General features: G+C 39.5%; 2 protein-coding genes and 1 pseudogene across 2 annotated transcripts; 1 reads left to right on the top strand and 2 right to left on the bottom strand.

Annotated features, from left to right (window-relative positions):
* Positions 1–3,057: 3,057 nt before the first annotated feature.
* On the bottom strand, positions 3,058–9,475 carry LOC120723070 (annotated as a pseudogene).
* Positions 9,476–12,738: 3,263 nt separating this feature from the next.
* On the bottom strand, positions 12,739–14,356 carry LOC120723071 (UDP-glucuronosyltransferase 2B31-like). The gene has a single exon (XM_040014371.1). The coding sequence runs from the start codon at positions 14,280–14,282 to the stop codon at positions 12,801–12,803; it is 1,482 nt and encodes a 493-aa protein (XP_039870305.1). The 5' UTR covers positions 14,283–14,356; the 3' UTR covers positions 12,739–12,800.
* Positions 14,357–18,437: 4,081 nt separating this feature from the next.
* Positions 18,438–22,825, top strand: LOC120723085 (endonuclease domain-containing 1 protein-like). The gene is made up of 2 exons (XM_040014391.1): positions 18,438–18,972; positions 21,583–22,825. The coding sequence occupies exons 1-2, from the start codon at positions 18,649–18,651 to the stop codon at positions 22,216–22,218; spliced, it is 960 nt and encodes a 319-aa protein (XP_039870325.1). The 5' UTR covers positions 18,438–18,648; the 3' UTR covers positions 22,219–22,825.
* The last annotated feature ends 90 nt before the right edge of the window (positions 22,826–22,915 follow it).

Here is a 22,915-nt window from a genome sequence, read left to right as displayed (position 1 = left end):
GTGCAGATCAACAATGGATCATATATCGATTGTGGGAGAGAGTATGAGCGTGCAGCGTTTAAAGCGTGGAAGTACTGACCTTACTTTGAGTTTGATTCCATAAAAAGTGACAAAAACATTAGTGTCCGCTGTGCGTGGGAAGAAAACTTATTTTTACAGCGAAAAAACCCCTAAACTTCCAAGCAAGCACCGAGTAGCTAACACGTAATGGGAAACTCACAGAGAAACTCGCGGATTCTTCAACTGACCGCTGCACACCTGCACCAGGGCAAACCTCCGCCTACCCCACTCCTGCTTTACAGGTGAAAATAGAGCAACAGGACCGCTGAGTCTTTGACTTTATTTATTTTCTGCTGTGTTTTACTTGCATCTATTTGAAAGACTGAGTGTAAACACAAAAAACTATTTTATTTTATGTGCTGGAATGTGCAGAAAATAGGTTTAAATGTTAAACTAATTTCTTCCAGTCAGAGAATGTTGCATATAATTACATTTTTGCTTGATGCATAAAGTTAAAAGATTAAAACTAATAAAACAAGTTTTAAAAAGAGACTTTTCCATTTGATTACATTTTGTATGATGAATTATGCAGAAAAAGTAGAATTGGGCTGAAAGATCTATCACTTTATCACCTATTCAGGTTGTAAATCGTGTTTTTAAAAAGTAACTAAGTAACTAAGTAATTAATTACTTTTTAAAATAAGTAATCAGTAAAGTAACGGGATTACTTTTTTGGGGAAGTAATCAGTAATTAGTTACTGATTACTTTTTTTCAAGTAACTTGACCAATACTGGTTGACAATATGGTCCAAAATCTTTGAGGGATGTTTCCAACATGTAGTTGAATCAATGCTACAAAGATTTAAAGGCAAAGACAGGGTTCAGTCCTCGCAAGGTGTACCTAATGAAGTGGCACATGAGTGTGTAGTCATGTCTTCAGTTTATCTTGGCTGTTTACATCGCCTCTTCAATCTCCTGTTTCTCTTGCTGTAGCCACTGAAGTTCATCTTTTGTTAAATTATTCTGACACCCCATCCTGCATGTGGGACTTTTTTATTTATGTGAGCTAAGAGGCACCAGTCAGTCCACTCAGCTTTTCGAAGTTCTGGCGAGCCTCACTGATGGGGAGGAGAGCCAAACGTAAAAGAGCACTGGAAAATTGGCAAATTGGTGTGAAAAGGAAAGTTGTTTGAAATATAGATATGGGTTTTTTGTTCTTTTTAAAAACATTTTAAGCTTTGTTTTGCTAACACTTTCCATTTTTCTGAGCCACTATACTGTGTTGTTTTGGCTAACAGACATTTAAGGTTTCTGCAGAAGCCTTGAGAGAGAGATTTGATGCCTGAGCTGATCGGGTTGAGCTAAAAATGATTGAGAAACATAATTTATGAAATAAGAACATTTTTAATATCTCCCTTATCAAAAGTAAACAATAGGGGTATCATAAATCTAAATATCTTTGAAATAAATTATTCCTTTAGCTCCCACCTGTGTGTGTGTGTGTGTGTGTGTGTGTGTAGGTGTGTGTGTGTGTGTGTGTCAGTTAAATTGCTATGCAGAAGGGTGCACTGCCACCTTCTGGTTAAAATTCAGTAAAAGTTTTGATTCTTTTTTACCCAGAAAATGAATTTGAGTATCTGTTCTGTTTCATTTATCTACTCCAGTGACCCATATTTTAAAATGTACTAATGTTGTTTTGGTTTGTTATTTTTATACATTAAGAAAAATATTATTTAGCCAATTCTCTTTGACTACTTCTTACAAAAAATGTAAGTTATTTCATTCACATTAGGAAAAAAATTGGATTTAAAACTTAAAGTATGTTTGAGTGAACGATACGTTGCAGTATGTTAATATCGCTCTTATAGGTGAAGTTATGACTCTGTAAGATTTCCATCAATAACAAATGATAACGAACGCCATCATAGTCAGGCTTTTTATCTTTTGTTTCTAATTAATTCTAAATAAACATCTAATAATTACAATATTTATTTTATTATATCAGATACAGATAAATTAGGTGAAGGCAAAGGGCAGTATTCCCTCTAACATTGCATTAAGGAACCCCAAAGTCACATCATATACATGCAGTGTCCAAATGTACCTGTTTTACCCTGAAACTGGCTGTGCATGTATACCGTGTAAAGTCATGCTAAAGAAACTGTTTTATGATACATAACAGGAAAACCACGCTCACTGTCTCTGTGGGTTAGGAAGTCTTTAAATTATTTTTTTCTCTTGGGTTCTGCCTATATTTCAAGTCTAGACACGCAAAATGTGCGTCTGAGCGAGAGTGTGTGGGCTGATGACGAAAAACAAGTAGTGCATTTTTCTTTCTAATGAACCCTCAGCTCAGAAAAACAAAGCCCCCCACTGTCGCCCACATGACTCAAACTGAGCTTATCGCACTTTTCTGTTTGTGTATGGCTGCTGCAGCTCGTCTCTGATATTAGGACGGCCTGTCTGCAGGTTCAGCCTCCTGCAGACTCTGCGAGTTCAGCAAAGCAGATCATAAGTAACTTTTACATTGATAAATAGTAAAGAAACACATTTCCAGCTCTATTTTTTTATTCTTAGATTCTGCTAGAGTGGCTTTTCGTGATTAGCACTTTAAAAGAATCCTTATTTATCTCATGCCGGACTTTCCAGAACAAATAAAGCTTCTGACAAAAAGTTTCATTTTTTAAATTTTAATCAAGTATTTTGTCTTCAAGTGGTATTAAACAACATACATTTGCATCACATAAATATTGAAAGAACATTAAAATAAGGTAAATTATTCCGTTTTTCTATAGCTTGTTAAACATCAGAACTACACAGCAAAATCTCCAGTGTTAAATTAACACTTTTGACAGTGTTATATGTGTAAAAGTAACCTAGTCAGTTTTGAAGATTAACAATGGCTAACACTGAGCAGTGCTGATTTTCTAACACTGGAAAATAAAATGTTAGAAATATTCCAGTGTTAGAAAACCAGCACTGCTCAGTGTTAGCCATTGTTAATCTTCAAAACTGACTAGGTTACTTTTACACATATAACACTGTCAAAAGTGTTAATTTAACACTCAACGGTGTTGTATTTAACACTCAGAGGTGTGGACCCATATAGACACTCTCTAGTGTTAATTTAACACTGGAGATTTTGCTGTGTACACATCAGTTCACAGTAACAGTGCTAAAAACACACTCATGGCTTACAAATTACACATTCACTGATTCCATGTCAAAATTCCACATTAACAGTAACCGAGCATTCAGCTTTCCAGCATTTATTAAATGTAAATGTATTTATTGAATGTAAATGTAAATATGATAATCAAATGTACATATCCGTCTCCTTTTATCCATCTACCTTCAGTCTGAGGCTAACATGGCTGAAAATACATTTGAAAAACAGCAGTGAATTATAACCCATTTACTAAAAATAATCCACAAACCTTGTGATTATTCAAGAACAAAGGATGGTTCTGGGTAGTTAAGTTTGTACTTCCTCTGTAATGTTAGCTGGCTCCACACTTCTATTCCATTTTATAACAGCTGGGGCCAGGTCGCGGGGGCAGAAGCCTAAGCAGAGAAGCCCAGACCTCCATCTTCCTAGCTACCTCCTCCAGTTTGTCCAGGGGAACATCAAGGTGTTCCCAGGAAAGCCAAGAGATATAACTGCAACAGAATGTCCGGGCTGGCTTTGTTCATTATTTGTTCCTTTTAGGCTGAGCAGCAGTAAAGAACGACTAACCCAAGAGAAATCTCAAGTAAGATTTGGTCTTTTCATATGATTGGGTAAAGACAAGAAAAATCTAGAATATCAATATGTCTGTGAAGGTTCTCAGTCATCCAGGTCATCGTAGTCAAAGGAGCTTGCAAAGAAAAGCGTCTGGACTTCTTTAAGTTACTTGAAAACGTAAAGAAGGTAATGTAAAGAAGTCCAGATGCTTTTCTTTGCAAGCTCCTTTGACTAGAATATCAATATAACATTTTAATTGGATCCATCTTCATTCGAGGAGTCACTCTTGCTTTGGTTTCCTCCTCCTGCACATTCGAAGCCACGTGAATCGTATGACTGCCACTACAAAGGCTGTCAGCATAAACAAGATGACCAACAAAAAGCTTATAACATCCACAGAATGATACACATACCAGGGCATCTTATAAGACTCGGGTGCGTAAATGTGCAGCTCCTTTGTGCCTCATAACAAACTCAATCCAGTAAACTGCAGCATCCAGAGGATGCATTGGTCTGTCTCGGTGGAGAGCAGACAGACGCTTCATGTTGTTTCTGTAGGAGGGATTGTTAAGAACTTCTTGTAGGACTTTGAGGAAATTCTGCTGGGTGACTTTTGTTACATCCACCATTTTAGCAGCTCCTCGAACTTCCATTCGCAAAATGTTTTCAAACTGGTCAAACAGCAGGGGAATGCCAATAATTGGCACACCATGGTACATGGACTCATAGATCCCATTGGCGCCACCATGAGCCACAAAGGCTTTTATCTTTGGGTGACCCAGCAGGTCGTTTTGGGGCATCCATTTCACCAGAAGGGTATTGTTCCCCACATTGTTGGGGCGTTCACCAGCATGCCTCCATACGACCTTTTGAGGAAGCTGAGCAAAGGCAGCTGCGATTTCTGAAGTTATTTCTATTGGCAGACCATTCACCAGCGTCCCCAGAGACATCAGGATGAAGCCGTGTTCTCCTGAACTTTCAACAAACTCCTCCAACTCTGAAGGTAAGGCCTCAGCAGGCTTACACTGAAATCCTCCAATGTAGACAATGTTCGGCATGGTAGGCCTGGGGAATTCGAAGACAAAGTCCACTCTCATGAGCCACAGGTCTACTCCTTGAAGAAGCTGATAGAAGTTCACATCTGGGCCTAAGTACTTTTCTACCATTCTATCATAGGGAGGACACACTATAAACTTGTCAATGCAGGTGTTGAGGAAGTAGTGGAATGTGTTTTTGACTCTTTCAAAAAAGGTCATCTTGTCAGATATGGCATTTCCAGAAGTTGGGACATATGACGTTGGTGATGGAGCAACCACAAAATGACCTTCCCCGCTGGTGATCCATCTGACGTTAAAAATAACTGGAAGCTTTAGTTTGTGGGCCACTATAACTCCAACAGGAAGTCCAGGGTCCATAAGAACCAGGTCAAAATTAGAGTCACGTATCTTCGACATTAGAGTCTTGTTCTCAAATATTTCTACACCTAACAGACTAGCTTGTTGGTGGATTTTTGATAATGAACCTAGCATTTCCCAGTAGAACTTCATGAAGGCCATCAACGATGCCCCTTGTTTTTTGATTTCCAGTATCTTGACCAGGAAAGTTAGATAGAAGTCCTGCTCCTCTATACAGACAGCCTCTGGTAAGGTGACAGTGATGGAGCTGTAATGTGGTGCCTCTTCTTTGACATACCAGCTAGTGGCTGTGCGGACCACAGTGACTTCATGGCCTTTGGTGTGGAGGCTCTGGATCAGCAGGTTCATGTTCACCCAATGGCTGCCATCAACGGGGAACACCAGAATCTTTCCACCCTGGACAGGACTTGGAAGTAGTGACAAAGTCACCCCCAGAAGAAACAGAGAAACTCCTGGAATGCTCCCCATGGATCAAGTCTGAGGAAAACCATAGAACAATTATAATTTAACTGTTAAGTTCACAGTCAATGTTGCAAGTATGATTGTACAAGTGATGCATAAATGACATCTTGAATTTCTTCCAACTGGCAAACTTACTTAAGTTGCAGGACCCACCAGATTACAGAATTATTGATTGAGTTGAAAGGGTTGTCTTTTTGAATGGTGCTACTTAGATAGCTTTCTTATTTCTAAGCAGGTAGTTAAAATTGCCTAAACCTGGCAGGTGGGCAAAAATAAAGGTAAAAAGTAAAAAGAGAAGAAAAACAAATACTAGTTCAAAACAAAAAAGATCCCAACAGGACTCTAATCACAATGTCCTGGCAGACAATACCATGTCTTTACATGGATTTTGTAGGTCTTGGGCGAACAATTGTCTCTCAGCATCTAATACTGTTGCAAAAGTTTTGAATATAATGGTAAGATATGTATTACCATATAATGGTAAGACATAGGCATGCACTGTGTCATGACCTGATATGAATGAATGCATCCATGTATGAAGGTTAAATACTTCAAGTCAAAGTCAACTTAATTGTGGGTTCTGCTCTATGTTCAGGACATACACAGAAATCAAATGTCATATCCTCCTGATCCACAGTGTGCATACAGATACAGATTCGAAATTACATATTAGGTCTCAGCATATTAAAATGAATTACACAAGATACATTAAAGCCTAGATTCTATTATTGCTTTCTATGCACAAATACATTTGAGGCTTACAAGAATTCTTAAAGCTATATACGCTATTGCATTTCTTTATGTAAAAATATAAAGTATCAATGATTTATTAAAAGCCTCCATCAATTATTGCAAGTGAGAAAACATCAGAATGAAAGTCCTTCATGTAAAGTAAAGGCTAAGACATGGAGCATCTTTTTGAGAGCAGATAACTCTGAGTGGGTAAAGAGGTGAGGGAGGAAGTTCACTATCACGACAGCCTGGCTGATGAAACCTGGTGGAACCACCGATAACTTTTCTCTGGGGTCACGAGACTAAAAAAGCTGTGTGAGGGGTTTGTGGGATCACCCGCAATACTAACAGTTTTGTAGAGGGAGGGAGAAGATTGAGGCCCCAGATAGCTTCCCTGCTCCATTTACTATATTCTGTGGCTCAAGGTGGTTGAGTCTTCAAACCACACAGAGATGCAGCTGGTGAAGATGCTCTCAATCATGCCTCAGTAGAAGGTGCACATGATGGTAGGGCTGTCACTTGTCTAGATTGTTTTCACTGCACCACATACTAATTGAGATACCTCACTTCTGTAGTGTGTCTCATCATTTTTGCTGTTGAAACCCACCATAGTTGTATCATCAAATCAAATCACTTTTATTGTCACGTCACATCACTGGTACAGCACATGTGAGTGAGATTCTTTTCTGCAAGCTTCACAAGCAACAGTGGTGTGCAAAACAAAGAAATGTAAGAAACAAGCCAATTATAAGAGCAGGAATGTGCGAATTATGAGAATAAATATATGTACAATTTCAGGATGTGCACAATAATGTATGTATGTGTGCCAAACTTTGACAATATCCCTATAAAGTTGCATCACTGCATATTGTTTAGTTTGGACTTTGTTAATTTGACTGAACGCCAAAAATAAATATAAATAAACCATAAATAAACCTGCAAATCTAATAAAGAGGTTATTGCTGTAGTGTGGGGTATGGTTGTGGGTCAGCAGAGTGAAGAGAAGACGACTCAGCACACATCCCTGCTTGATGTGCTGTTGTTGACCTGAACTGCTGGTGGCCTCTCAGTGAGGAAATCCAGCAGTTAAATACAGGGGGAGGTGTTTCCAAGTGTCTATTAGAGACCCAATACTGTACTTGTGTCTTGGCAAAGACAAACACAATAAACTATTACTCAAGAAACACAAAAAAGGGCCGAAGGCTCTGTATAAGCAGGACAGAGAAGAGCCATTGTGTCTAAATATGCCACTTTCTCTGGTGTGTGTCAATCAGTCCATGGCTGTTTTTGCCCTGGGCCAAAATAAAATGTTGGCAAAGCTATAAGAGTATAATGCATCTAACTAGTGCACACAGTGACTTTCCACTACAGTTGGTGTTTTATGCACATTTTGAGTCATCTGGAAGATTTGCATAGTATCAGTGGAAAATCTTCCACAACACTTAATGTAGGATATATAGTGTGTCACTCCTTACAGAACATTGATAGCGTAATAATGCAATGACACAGTCACACCCAGCAACAACTCATTTAAAAAACTAAATGGAAATACGTCTCTTCAGAGATAACCCAATCAATAATCAATTGGTTTCTATGTAAACGTGTCTTCTTTTCTAAATGTCTTTTCCACAACTTGAAAAGATCTCATTTCACCTTGAACATTTCAGCCGACTTTCTGAGGTTGTGAGCTGTCTGCCAAAGCTGTCTAAAGTTTTATTTGTTTTGTTTTTGTGTTTTTTTTCCGGTAGCATGTACTTCAGACAGCTCCAAAAAGCTTGACTTTGGCCAAACTGGGCCAAATCATAACATTATTTAGTCCAAAAACAACATCCATGGACAATTGATGATTGCTGGTTTTGCGCCTGGAGGTCCCTGTCATCATAATGGTGGTCTATTTGTTATTAAATGACCATACTATACTTCAAAGGTTGTATTCAATGTACAAAGCACCTATAGTGTGCCACTGGTGAGCTCACACTGCGTGTATTCAAAACGCTGCATTTAAAATGACTTGGAACAGTTTAATAACATCACTGTCTGAGCGACCAACAACAACAAGAGAAGAATTTTTGCCAGATGTCAGAGATCAGTGGAGCTTTTTACTCTGTGTATGTGTTGGATCACTTTAAAACTCGAGCAGTTGATTAATATATGTCTGTTTCTCTTTCTGTGCAGTGACTTTGTGTCTGCAACAATCGTGTAACATAAAGTCGCAGAATCTTAGAGGTATGTAGCTGACATCATTGTGGAGGCAGATGCCCCCACAAGATCTTCTCTGGTTATTAAAATAATGGTTTGTCACATTCTGCTCATAAATGCACACTGTGTGCATTAACTCTAAATATACAGTTCTATGTAATATAGCATTTTAATTCTTCTTTAAGCCACATTTCCTGTTGTTTTCTGCAGCTATCATTTGTAAATTAAACCATACTAAAAACCACTAAATGCCCAACCTGTGCTCTATTTATTGCTACATTTAACAGAGGTTAAGTAACACCCACACCTCTTTGAACTCTGACTGGATTGGATCATGACATCATACCTAGAAAGATGCATCACTGCATATTGTTTAGTTTGGACTTTGTTACTTTGACTGAACCTGTCCAGGCACACATAATACTTGCAACGAACTCAGAGCTTTTTGGAGTAGTTTCTGCTATAGGAGCTCCCTCAAGGATCACTTTGCCATAACGAGATCACACACAGGCTAACCTCACTGTGTAACATGAAATGTTGCAACAAATCAAAGTTCAGGGCGTGTATGCATGTCCTGAGTAATGCCTGCAGTCTCTAATCTCGTCATCTACATTTAGCAGGGATTTTCTAACAAGCTAAAAACACCAATGAAGAAGAAACATGCCCTTGTATTCAGTTTCTTTTCTGAATGCCAGCTGCTGAAGAAAAAACAACTAAGTCTTCTGAGTTGATTTCGGAAGTGCTGAGTAAGCATTTATAATAGTTTAACTGTTACTGTGAAGGATAGAAAGTGTTGTAACCTACCTTAAATGCCTGAGAATGTGGACAAAAGTACTTTGGATCCTCTCTGAGAGAAAGGAGCTCAGCTTCAGAGTGCAGGAGAAAAGAACCCAAATCCTAATTACTGTGTTGCATAAGGTGGGAGGAGTGTGTAACCCGTGGGTTTCATATGCATGTGCGCAGTTTAGGGTTGGGAGAGGAAAGGGAAGTAGTCCTCCTACAGAGCACATACTCTGTGGCACACACACAAAAACTGTGGAGTAACACAATATCTTCTTAAACAGAATAAAGCCAGTGTGGTCTTGACATGTATGAGCTCAACCAGTGAGATATCCCTGTTCCTAGAAAGTAAGAACATTCCAATGACAAAAGAAAAAACCTGGAATTGCAAATTCTGGGAGTTTGCAAAAGCTCTCGGCATTCTCAGGAAATAACCTTGAGAGAACCAATAGGTTGTCACTGGAGCAATGCACACAGCAGCCCTCACAGCTTCCTGTGACCTTAGTGGAACAATACAAAAAATAACATTTTAAAAGAGGTGCAACATTTATACAGTTTTTAATATGATTGCATTTGTATAGTAATCAGTGTTAATCCCAACACCACAGTGCTGCTGATATACAAGGTAAAGACAGAATCAGACTCATCAGAATGAATGCCTGTTTAATCTATAAAAGTAGCATAAATATATATCCTTTAATATCTGGGAACATGTGAAGCTTTTTAGCTCTCGAAAAAAGTGTGGAAAATTACTAGAGGTCAAATAATTACCCCTCGAATGGAAATTCATAGTGATTAGACTGCACCTGCAGGGTGCGCAGCCGCTACTGACTTTACCTACTTAATTCTCATAATTACTTACACACAGCCATGGCTAATGGATCAAACCAAAGACGATACCTATGCCATAAAATATGAGCATAAATGTGATTTATTTGTGTGCACGACATGGGAGACATGATCTTTCTTGATACTAGCAGCAGGGGCTGAAAGATTCACGTTGAATGTTGACTGCTATTAGGTGTTGCTCTTGCATTTTAGTTTCTTGGAGTCAGAAATAATCATACATGTGTTGGTACATGTGTCAAAAGCCAGCCACTCTCCAAACTTTGAGTCTTAAAAAAATGTAAAAATACAAGTTATAGAAAACGTCTCCCATGATGCAGTTGTTATAAAGGTAGACCTTACCCCCAGAAAACAAAAAAAGGTTTCGTGTATCAAGCTGTAAACATCTTTCCTTCTGCTGTAAAGTCTGTGAGGACTGGCTCACGTTTGGAGACAGCAGAGGAACTGCAGAAGTTGCACATGTAAACATGTAAACACTTTCTTATTCATTTTTGAACCTTATAATCCTCCCACTCACCCACTCCTGTAAACCACTATTGCCCATTGATTAAAATATATCTAAAAGATATATCTAGTGTTCATTTTAATTTCAAATCAAAACCCATAAATGAGCAGTCAACACCACCGTTTAGGGTTTTTCCCTTATACCAACTTCAGTATTCAAAGCACAGATTCAGACCACCAGAGTTTCATATGAAACAAATGAAATAAAACAGCAAAATAATTTAGAGTTTGGTTTCTTTTTCTCTAATCAATACAAGGTACCAGTTTTTTTAGGGGCTAAATGTTGATCTTGTTTGTAAAATGGTGTTGATATCAGCGGAATAATCAGCTGTAAAACTGTGTAGATTTGAGGGAACTGTGGAACAAGGTTGAAATGAATCAAGGCAGTAAAAGTTCATTCAAACAATGAAAGGGTTTCCTCTTATGAGCTGTGACCATGGAGCTGGTAACATTCATACTTTTAGAGTCTGTGTGTGAAAAATGACTGAATGTGGTCTTAGAAACTGAGGACGTTTCCAGGATATTTCAGATGGGTAGCCATGAGCACAATGCTCAGCCGAAACGCAGAAATTATGACACAAAATTTAGCTTTAGCAAAATGTTTATTACATACCCACAGTAAATGTTCTTTAAGTAAAAGAACTCCTTGTGCTGATGATAATTATTGATTTATTGGTGTGTATATCATGTCAGTGTTAGCTGGAGTTGATTATAATTACTTATATACTGCTGTTTAGCTTTGTCTACAATGTTACAGCATCATATATTAGTGGCTTTATGTTTCAAAATCTGTTAAATAAAGTGTAACTGATGCTTTGACATAAGTTCAGATTAGACTTTTTTTTTTTAATTTTATGCAATTATATAAAAAATGAATTACTGTTTTGGTAAAACACCAATAAAAAATACTCCATGTAAAACAGTAGGTTATAAAGTCAGTAATAAACTCAAATCATATTTAGGAGAAATGTAATGGTGCTGAATTAATAAAATAATAATACAGCAGTAATTGCTTATGAAAAGCTTCTTATGATGCTCTTGTTCAGCAGCCTGATTGATGTGAGAATGTGTTACCTATCCAAGCCTGCAGAGATGTGTCTAACATTTTCTGCCTTTTTCTCTGTCCTAACCAATGACTGTATTTCAGAACAGGAACCACGGGAGGATTCAGCCTGAAGACTCACTCTGTGTTTAATTATTAAGCATTAGGCTTCCTGATGGTTTGGTCCTTTGTTGATAAGTTTCAAATGCTGTGCTTAAAGCTTAGTCAGACAAATTAAGCCAACCTTTATCTCCTCCCACTATCAATGGGATAATTGTATATGTTTACTCATGCATCACTGTGCAGCACAGCACATAACAGCAGACAATCTACGCAAGGATAACACAAAAACTGCATGACATGCTATTCACTTGTCTTGAGTTTATTGGAGAATTACTTATTGAACTCATTTTGGTAGCTAACTGCAAGGTGAAAGACAAAACATACAAACCACGTGTGTTTACATGTGGAAAACATAAATGTGTTCAATATGTAAATAAAGTTTTTTAATAATAAGAAATGTCTTATAATATATGTTAAAATCCCATGCAACACATGCAACAATGCAACCTCAAACTTCTTAATGTGTTTTAATTTCATAGACTACACATGCAGAAATTCCTGCCCCTTTCACACAAAATGTGGAAATACGTTTGTTTTGAATTGAAATTTCATGTTTAAATGATTAAGTCGTCTGAGAATGTCTTGCTGAACTTATTTTCAATCTATTGCACCTGTCAGTCACCTGCTGTCCTATCTGAAATTCTTAAAAGTAATTTGTTATTTAGATATGACTGAAATACAATAAAGAAAAACTGGTACATATTAGATAATTCATTTTGAAATATTAAATCTGAAGAAATAGAAGCTATTTTGACTGCTCCCCATCTTTGATTTGGCACATTTCTGTTACAGTGGATGCTCTTTCTGGAGCAACCCCCCCCCAACAAAACAAACAAACAAACTTATAAGCATTGCAGCAACAATAGTATTCCAGGACTTTAAAGTTTAGTATTTTATTTTTGATTGGTCGACAACAAGAAAAATCTAGAATATCAATATAACATTTTAATTGGATCCATCTTCATTCGAGGAGTCACTCTTGCTTTGGTTTCCTCCTCCTGCACATTCGAAGCCACGTGAATCGTATGACTGCCACTACAAAGGCTGTCAGCATAAACAAGATGACCAACAAAAAGCTTATAACATCCACAGAATGATACACATACCAGGGCATCTTATAAGACTGGGTGCGTAAATGTGCAGCTCCTTTGTGCCTCATAACAAACTCAATCCAGTAAACTGCAGCATCCAGAGGATGCATTGGTCTGTCTCGGTGGAGAGCAGACAGACGCTTCATGTTGTTTCTGTAGGAGGGATTGTTAAGAACTTCTTGTAGGACTTTGAGGAAATTCTGCTGGGTGACTTTTGTTACATCCACCATTTTAGCAGCTCCTCGAACTTCCATTCGCAAAATGTTTTCAAACTGGTCAAACAGCAGGGGAATGCCAATAATTGGCACACCATGGTACATGGACTCATAGATCCCATTGGTGCCACCATGAGCCACAAAGGCTTTTATCTTTGGGTGACCCAGCAGGTCGTTTTGGGGCATCCATTTCACCAGAAGGGTATTCTTCCCCACATTGTTGGGGCGTTCACCAGCATGCCTCCATACGACCTTTTGAGGAAGCTGAGCAAAGGCAGCTGCGATTTCTGAAGTTATTTCTATTGGCAGACCATTCACCAGCGTCCCCAGAGACATCAGGATGAAGCCGTGTTCTCCTGAACTTTCAACAAACTCCTCCAACTCTGAAGGTAAGGCCTCAGCAGGCTTACACTGAAATCCTCCAATGTAGACAATGTTCGGCATGGTAGGCCTGGGGAATTCGAAGACAAAGTCCACTCTCATGAGCCACAGGTCTATTCCTTGAAGAAGCTGATAGAAGTTCACATCTGGGCCTAAGTACTTTTCTACTATTTTATCATAAGGTGGGCATGCTATAAACTTGTCAATGCAGGTGTTGAGGAAGTAGTGGAATGTGTTTTTGACTCTTTCAAAAAAGGTCATCTTGTCAGATATGGCATTTCCAGAAGTTGGGACATATGACGTTGGTGATGGAGCTATAACAAAATGGCCATCCCCACTGGTCATCCATTTAACATTAAAGACAACTGGAAGCTTTAGTTTGTGGGCCACTATAACTCCAACAGGAAGTCCAGGGTCCATAAGAACCAGGTCAAAATTAGAGTCACGTATCTTCGACATTAGAGTCTTGTTCTCAAATATTTCTACACCTAACAGACTAGCTTGTTGGTAGATTTTTGATAATGAACCTAGCACTTCCCAGTAGAACTTCAAGACAGCCATGAAAGACGTCCCTTGTTTTTGGATCTCCAGTATCTTGACCAGGAAAGTTACAAAGAAGTCCTGCTCCTCTATGCAGACAGCCTCTGGTAAGGTGACAGTGATGGAGCTGTAATGTGGTGCCTCTTCTTTGACATACCAGCTAGTGGCTGTGCGGACCACAGTGACTTCATGGCCTTTGGTGTGGAGGCTCTGGATCAGCAGGTTCATGTTCACCCAATGGCTGCCATCAACGGGGAACACCAGAATCTTTCCACCTTGGACAGGACTTACAGTTAAGGATAATGTCGCGCCCAGAAGAAACAGAGAAACTCCTGGAAAGCTCCCCATGGATCAAGTCTGAGGAAAACAAAACAAAAAAAATAATAATGATTATTTCAATGATGCCTAAATTAGAACTTGAATTCATTCTAAGTTATTTTATGAGCTTGTCTTCACTCCTGGCTATGCTACAGGACCCACTGGATTAGACCATTATCAAAAGGGGGCTGTCACGCCCAACTTTTCTGTACAAAAAGAAAAAAAAACCAAGCTCAACACAGGACTCTAAGCACAGCTCCGAGGCATAAACCCTCATCTTTACATGAATTTTTAAGGCACTGTGGGGAGAAATTACTCCTCAGCAGCCAAACTTTTCTTCAATATTCAACGGTACATTATGATGACCGAATATGAATTCAGGTATGAATATATTAATTAACTACTGGGCAATCATTAGGTGTGTCTCCACCCATCCATCTTCTTCCACTTATCCAGGGCCGGGTCATGGGAGCAACAGGCCAAGCAGAGAAGCCCAAACCTCCCTCTACACGGCCACCTCCTCCAGCTTGTCCGGTTGAACACCAAGGCGTTCCAAGGCCAGCTGAGAGATAAAAATCTCTCCAGGATGTCATGGGTCTGCCCCTGGGCCTCCTCCCATTGCAGAACACCTCACCCAGGAGACTCCCAGGAGGCATCCTTGTCAGATGCCCGAACCACCTCAACTGGCTCCTTTCGATGTGGAGGAGCAGCAACTCTACTCTGAGCTGTTCCCGGATAGCCGAACTTTTCGCCCTATCTCTAAGGGAGAGGAACCCCATTTCTGCCGCTTGTATCCCAAATCTCGTTCTTTTGGTCACTACCCACATTTCGTATCTATAGGTGAGGGTAGGGACGTAGATCGACAGGTAAACCGAGAGCTTCGCTTTTACACTCACCTCTCTTACAACAGACCGGTACAGCGTCCGCATCACCGCAGCCAATCTCCAGCTCTCTTCTCCCATCACTCATGAACAAGACCCCAAGATACTTAAACTCCTCCACTTGGGGCAAGAACTCCTGGGGCGAGGTCAGGGACGAGTTCACTTTTTATTTTCATGTTTCTACTCTTCAGTTTTTACTTTTCAACTTTTGGGTGTATCATTGTTGGGTCTACCTTACAATATAAAATGCCTTGAGGTGACTGTTGTTGTGATTTTGTGCTTCCAAAATAAATAGAATGCTATAAAAATTATAAAAACAATGCATGTAACTACTGCACTCAGTTACTTTAAAACCATAGTTAGTGTGTTTCTATCCACTTGTTTTATGTACATTTTCACTCAGCTGGGAGATCTGCAAAATGTTAGTGTAGGATATCAGTGTGTGTTATCTAAAAGAACATAGAATACTTGCTTCCAGTAATACCAGCAACAGCTCGTCCAAAAGACTGCACCAAAAACACGTTTGAAAAGTCAAACATGTCTTTTAATCGGTTTCCAGATAGCGACAGGATGTCCTTCCCTTTCATTTCTGTTGATCACAGTTAGGGTCAAGTTGGGTCATCGCTTACTCAGATAATAAAACCAAGAATCAGTGGGTTTCTTTGTAAAGGGATGTCTTTCAACATTCGAGGTCCAATCACACCTCTTTGAACTCATTGGTTGATTGGATCTTGACAACCCTTGCAGTTGTCAAGATCCATCACTGCATATTGTGTAGCTTGGACTCTCTTTTCTTTGACAAAATCTATTCATAGACACGCAAAATACTTGCAAAGCCCTCAAAACCTTTTGGTGTGGTTCCCGCTGCAGGAGCTCTGTTAAGGATGACATTTTGCCATAATAAGACACATACACACAGCTACACTGTCCAAACCGGTTAACATGAAATGTTGCAACAAATCACGGTCCAGTGGGGGGTATGTCCTGCCTGCAGTCTCTAATCTCATCATCTGCGTGTAGCAGGGACTTTCTAATAAGCTAAAAGAACAACAAGAAGACACACACCCTTGTATTCTGTTTCCTGTCTGCATGACAGTTGCTAAGTAAGCATTTTGACACAATTAACTATTAATGTGAAGCATAGGGCGTATGAACCTACCTTCAATCCTCGAGCGTGTGGAGAAAAGTACTTTCAGACTAGTGTGGAAGAGGGGAGCTCAACTTCAGATTACATAAGAAAAGAACCCAAATCCTGATTATTGTGTTGCATAAGGTGGGAGGCGTGTGGATCTTAAATATATAAATATATAAATATATAATTTGGACTCACAGTCACAACTCACAAATGAGCAGCAAAACAGCCACATTATTTAACTTTGCAGACAGAAGCTAAATTATTCCACAAAAAATACCAGGGTCCCAATTCTTAGCCTCCCTGCTGCTAATAGGGAGTTGTGTAACCTTTTTACTGGATAACAGCACACAATCATTTGTTGTCGTTTTCAGCAAGTCTTACATACTGAGCAATCCCAGCCTATTCTTCTTTCTTCAACCTCTCAAGCTCCTCCATATTTGAAGTTCTTATGGCATGGACTTTAGTCACCCCACAGTTTTTCAGTAGGACTCAGGTCAGGGCTTTGTGTAGGCCAGTCAAGAAAGTTCAACTTTCACATCCTTCCTTTTCATGATTCCTGCCACCTTTACAAGATCCCACTACTGAAGCATCACCACAGCACAATACTTCCACAACCGTGTTTCACCCTTTTTATTTGGCTTGTACACCTCTGCCTTCGTTCTCCAAGAATAAGCAGCAAAGGTCTCCAGTTTCAACTCTCTTCTCCAGGTTGTCCACATACTTCAGTCTGGCTGGAAGGTGTCTCTTCTACAGAAGCTGAGTTTTTCTTGGTCTGCAACCTGACAGTCTATTACTGTTCAGGGTTCTAATCATTGTCATCTTTGAGGCTACAGTGGGCTAAGTGTTGCACCATTGTCTCTGAAGTTGTTCTGGGGTCTTTAGACACATTTCTCACTAATTTTCTTTCCAGAGTCTTTGAAATCTTGTACTTCCTCCCTCTGCCAGGTGTGTTCTGTACTATGTGGCTCTTGATTTTGATACATCTTATTTCAGTTCTTGACACTTGGAAACACTGAGATAATTTTATATATCTATTTTCTGCTTTGTGGGTGTCAACGATTCTTTTTCTTGAGTCTAAACTGATGTCTTTTGTTTTTGGCATAAAGCTTTTTAATGTTATAGCTCAAACCCTTGGTGGGTTTTTTATTCTGTGAGAACATTTTTAGGTAACGCTCAGACTGGCTTTGAACATTACCAAGTCAAAGCGCATCATTGAACAGCAGTGGTTTTTGCCATGGTTCAATCTCCTGAGGCCTGATTATATTGATCATGGTAGTTTTTGTTTTTCTGAAATAATTCTGTTATTGTGTATAAATAAATACAAATTATGGAAGTTTTTGAAAGAAAACTAGTATTTTTAGAAGTGCTGTGTTGAAAATATTTTATCAATTAACGAAGCTCTTCATTGGAAAGGTTGATCATTTTGTCCTCATTTGTACTTTATATATGACAGTGAATGCTGATGCTGATGCTTTGGTTGGATGATCTTATAACTGAGCAGCTCACAGCATTAATAAGGTCAATCTGTGTCCATCCACTCTTGTCTGTTGCTGAAAGTGAAATGTAAATGAGACCTGGCCCGACTTTTTAAGGTTTCTTTTAAGACTTTCACAGAATAGTGCCCAAGGTGCTCAGTCAGCCATGACAAGAGCCGTTTTGATTCCCACGGGGTCAAATACAGCTGCTCTTTAACACCTGCAGTCCCTGCTGCAGACTGGGCTCACTCCATAAAATATTTACGTTTATCACTATGAAGAGCTGATCATTACACATCAATCACTTGCTGTCTTGAGGAGTTGTTGATTTCTTTGCAAAGTAAAGTTAACTGTTGTTTCTACTGTGTGATGGTGGCTCTAATGAGACTTTAGAATTTGTCCTAAAAAATTTTTTTATTTTTTTTGATGTGCCAATCCAACATCCCATACCTCCAACCCAGACACACTTAAAACTATTCTCTACCTGTGTAAAGCAATGAGGTGTTTCGTGCTCTTATTTTAATTTACGCTTTTATGAATGTTTTTTTTTTTTTTTTGTACTTCTTGTTAAATACAACGTCACAAATAAACGCTGACATGGTTGAACAGATGTTCTACATCAGCTGGAATTTACTGAGATGACGCTGACACGGTGGACAGATTCTGTAATCCTATTTACTTCTTTTTTTTATCACTGAAACTGTTTCGGCTTTAAGGAGGTCACGTGTTGATCTAAAGGGAAAAACCACGAGTGGATTCCGGGCATCGCGTCTTTGTGTGAATGTATGAAAAGGCTCTGGGAGGTTAAAGAGACTCGCTTCGCCACCGGTAAAATGCCTCGTTTGTGCGCTCTGCTCGCCCTGCTCTTTGCTGCAGGCTGCTCGCTGTGCGCTGCGGATGTCGGGACCTTCACTCCGTGCCTGCAGTTCTTTTACAGGTCTTGGCCCCCTAAGGGTCTGGCAGGGACGCCGATCTGCCAGCGTTTTATCAACAAGTATCGGTTCGCCACCCTGTACAGCCGACCCCGCCGCTCGCCCTGGTTTTCCGCCTATTTGTACACAGTGCCTGCGGGAAAGAGACCCTCAGCATCCTGGAAGTTTGAGCCACAGGTGAGAGTTTGAATAATCCGTGTGTATTTATATTAAAAAGAACAACAAAAGTAATAGATAGCAAGCATCATGGTGATTATTGAAGCTGGAATGGAAACAGGCCAAAGTAAAAAACAAAAACAAAACACAAAAACTAAACTAAACTAAACTAAAAGAAAAAAACCGAGTTTAAGCAGAACTTAGACTTTGTGCTGTGTCAGCTCTGCGTGCAAACACGCCGCACACTTCACGTCTCAGAACTGTTAACCGCTCCAAGTGTGTTGACATGCCAGCGAAAATCATGTGATTGTCGAGCATGTGCGTCAAGAGGAATTTGGTTTATGGGAGGAAGTTGACTGTTGACATAATTACTATAGCGCTGGCTGGTACACAATATTTTTGACACTGCATGTTTGAACGAGATAAAAGATGACTTGGTAAATCCTTTAATTGTCCCACAAAGAGAAATTTGATAAAAATTTACTGGAATACACACAAAATGTGTGTTCCACTGTAAAACCCCAAAATATAAGAGTCACACAAGAGTTAAATGGGGAAGGCAAAATAAAATGACTGTGATGGTTTGGTAGAGTTGGAGTGGGAAGCAGAAGAACAAATATTTCATTTGAATGCTGCTTTTCCCAACTTCCTCTTGTGAAGTTTGTTTTTGTTATGTTATGTGATGCTCTTTGTACGCTTATCTAATCCTATTTTCACTTGCAGTAAAGTCAAGGCCAAAAGTCAAACTTTTACTGACAAATAAAGCAAATTAATGCAAACAGTCAGCATTGACCTTTCTCCTTGTTTCTGCAGTGGGCTGGTTTCAGTCATTATGCAAATGTACTGTTTATAAGATTGGGGAAACCTGCAGTCAGCTGAGACTGAAGAAGTCACTTGGATGAGTGAAGAAACGTTTCTCCCACTGAAAACGCTACGTCCAGATGAACAGAATCAACTTGTGGAGCTTTAGCTTTCTGCTCATTTCTGCAGATTGGTCAGTTTAAGGATTTTTAACAGGACACTTTTCAGTGGCACGGCTGAGATCTGTGTCAAGGGTAAACCCTGATTGATCCTGCCTTTATCAGTGCTGCAAACTGATCGCTTTCTGAGGACTGGCCATACTAAAAACGTGAATAAAGAGAAATAAATGAATAAAAACTGAAGTGTTAAAGTGTTTGAAACTCAAATTTTGTGCTACTTCACAAACTTTTGGGCCATATCTGTTTAACGGTACAGTTAACAGGTTGAAAGGGGATATAACACTTCTTTTTTTTTTCTTTTTTTGTGCCGCATATTTCTTGTAGGACACTTTCTCGCTTTTATAATGTCAAAAATATCCAACACTGGCTCAATATGTGAGACTGTAAGGAAGTGGGGGTGGTGGTTGTAACCCTTTGACTGTTTATATCAAGAAAACTTTCCACGACATCCTGTTAAAGGCCGTGTGATATGAATAAATAAAAGTGTTAAGATTTCTCATCCCAACTAATAAAATGACGAAAAGCCTGAAAGTTCTTTGGACGATAAACATAGTAAGCGCCACATGTGCAGCAGGAGATACCCCACTCCTCCACCCTAAACGGAAACCCCCCTGTTCCTCTGATTAGTCAAAGGCGGAAATGAAATTGAGACTCTATTTGCCTAATTTATGTCCCCACTTTTGATTTCAGTGTGATGATCTGCTTTGCATTTCACACTTCTGAATGTACAGAAATGGGCTGCAGTTTATCCGGACAAACAGCAGGGGGCACTAGCAAGAGCACTTCTCAATGAGAAGGAGCAATTGGAGCTAAATATGTAAAATACGTTTTTACACCTGCTTCTAGAAAAAAACGATCTTACTTTAGTAAATACAGCAATGATAATAATATAAAGCAATGCTTCTGTAGTTTCTCTAATTAGGACGCTGACATTGCGCAAAAACCCTTAGCATTCTGCGTCTCCAAAAGTTGATTCTGTTCATCTGGATGTAGCGTTTTCAGTGGGAGAAACAATGGGCTGAACCTCCCAGCCCATTGTTTCTTCAGTGGGCTGGTTTCAGTCATTATGCAAATGTACTGTTTGTAAGATTGGGGAAACCTGCAGTCAGCTGAGACTGAAGAAGTCACCTGGATGAGTGAAGAAACGTTTCTCCCACTGAAAACGCTACATTCAGATGAACAGAATCAACTTGTGGAGCTTTTAGCTTTCTGCTCATTTCTGCAGATTGGTCAGTTTAAGGATTTTTAACAGGACACTTGCTTGATGTCCTGTCTAGTCCCAGAGTAAAAAAAAGTGACATATAAGTGAAGGCCACACTGAAAACATGTTTATAGTCTTGGACTAAAGGCAGTATCAAGTGGCAATGCCAAAATAAACTTCATAACTTAGCATCTTTTATTTTGTGAATATTTGCTTATTTAGCATGAGGCTAGGACAAATCCCTCTCAACCGTAGGTGGACTGGTAATGACCGGGAGGTTAAGTTTAAAGCATAGTCCTGGTACTTCCATTGAAGCATTGCTGATAATAGTGCAAATGCAGCTTTAGGAGTGTCGACAACATTTTAGCCGAACAGCTTAAAGTCATTTGTGAAATCAGTGAAGTGTAAAGTCTGTAATAAAACCCCGTTTCTTCCTTTGCTGATAAACAGTTAGCCTACCCAGGGGGAGATGGCAACATGGAACAGTTCCCCCCAGGCCCTCTGGATCAGAACATCGTGGAGAGCCAGGCAGTGCAGCTGGACTACATCAACTCCACCTACTCCCGTGGCCACTTGAACCCCAGCCTCCACCACATGAGCCACGACACCCGCTCTTCCACATTCACCCTCACCAACGTGGTTCCCCAAAAGAAGGGCTCTAATGATGGGCCTTGGGAACTTCTGGAGCACAGTGTGAATCACACCTTAGCAACCTACTGTCTCGGAGATGCCTACGTCGTGACGGGCATCATCCCCTACCGCAATGACGAGCACTGGCTCAAGAATCACCGCGTGGCGGTGCCTGAGTATATGTGGTCTGCCTACTGCTGTCCAAAGTACAACCAAAGTCTTCCAAAAGAGCTAACCAACGCCTTTCCCACGTACGCGGGCATCGGACGCAACGACCCCAACAGCAGCGAGGAGATTGTGCCTGTTGATAAGACGGTTAAGAAACAATTCAGGGGATATGATGTGAGAAATATGTCCCTGGAAACACTCGAGATGTACTTGAAGGACAGATTCAATACTGTTGTTAGTGTGTTTTATGAGCAGTGCACCGGATCAGACCTCACAGAAAATACATAAATGATACATAAATGCTGTTATATACACATTTCTGTGAGGAGAATGACACAAAGTGCAAATATTAATGACCACTACTGAAATGATTCATACACAACGCGCTGCCGCTGAGTTCAAGTATGCACAAAACACTTTAAACCACTAGGTGGTGTCCTTGTGCAATACATGTAGCTCCACATTTCGGCTGAAGTTGTATGTATGTATCAAACTAATTCATATTCTGATTCTGATTCACTAAATAACTAATAATGATCAGTGGTGTAAGAACTACTCAGGTACTAAACAACAATGCACATTCCTACCAAAGTAGAGCAGAGATGTTTTGTTAGCCAAATATACTTGAAGTATCAAAGAAAACTTTTCATAACCTGATCTATAACTTCTATATCGTTGCCCCAAAGGGAAAAAGTGGCAATGACTCCAACTCTTACATGCAACATCTATATTACTACATATTGTTCTTTTATTTTTTACTATTGAGAAATTGGAATGTCCTAATTTTCCCTTTTGGGTGCATAAAGTATATCCGATTTATCTAACAGCACATAGTATGTGTTAATATGTGCACCTGCAAATGACAGAAACTATAATAAATCGATATAGAAAAGATTTTCATTGCTGCAGTGTTTGTGTCCTAAATCAGCTTCCACTGTCTGAATCAAAACGTTGTAAAATTCCACAGATGATTAAAAATGTAAAG

The sequence above is a fragment of the Simochromis diagramma genome, unplaced genomic scaffold (genome assembly GCF_900408965.1).
Source record: "Simochromis diagramma unplaced genomic scaffold, fSimDia1.1 OVJJ01000669.1, whole genome shotgun sequence".
NCBI lineage: Eukaryota > Metazoa > Chordata > Actinopteri > Cichliformes > Cichlidae > Simochromis > Simochromis diagramma.
The sequence above is the reverse complement of the archived record's forward strand: the minus strand, read 5'-3'. Positions and strand labels throughout refer to the sequence as shown.

Coding starts and splice junctions, on each gene's coding strand:
- LOC120723085 (XM_040014391.1), top strand. CDS start 18,649: ATGAAAAGGCTCTGGGAGGTTAAAGAGACTCGCTTCGCCACCGGTAAA. Junction 18,973..21,582: donor CCTGGAAGTTTGAGCCACAG/GTGAGAGTTTGA, acceptor GCTGATAAACAG/TTAGCCTACCCAGGGGGAGA.
- LOC120723071 (XM_040014371.1), bottom strand. CDS start 14,282: ATGAACCTGCTGATCCAGAGCCTCCACACCAAAGGCCATGAAGTCACT.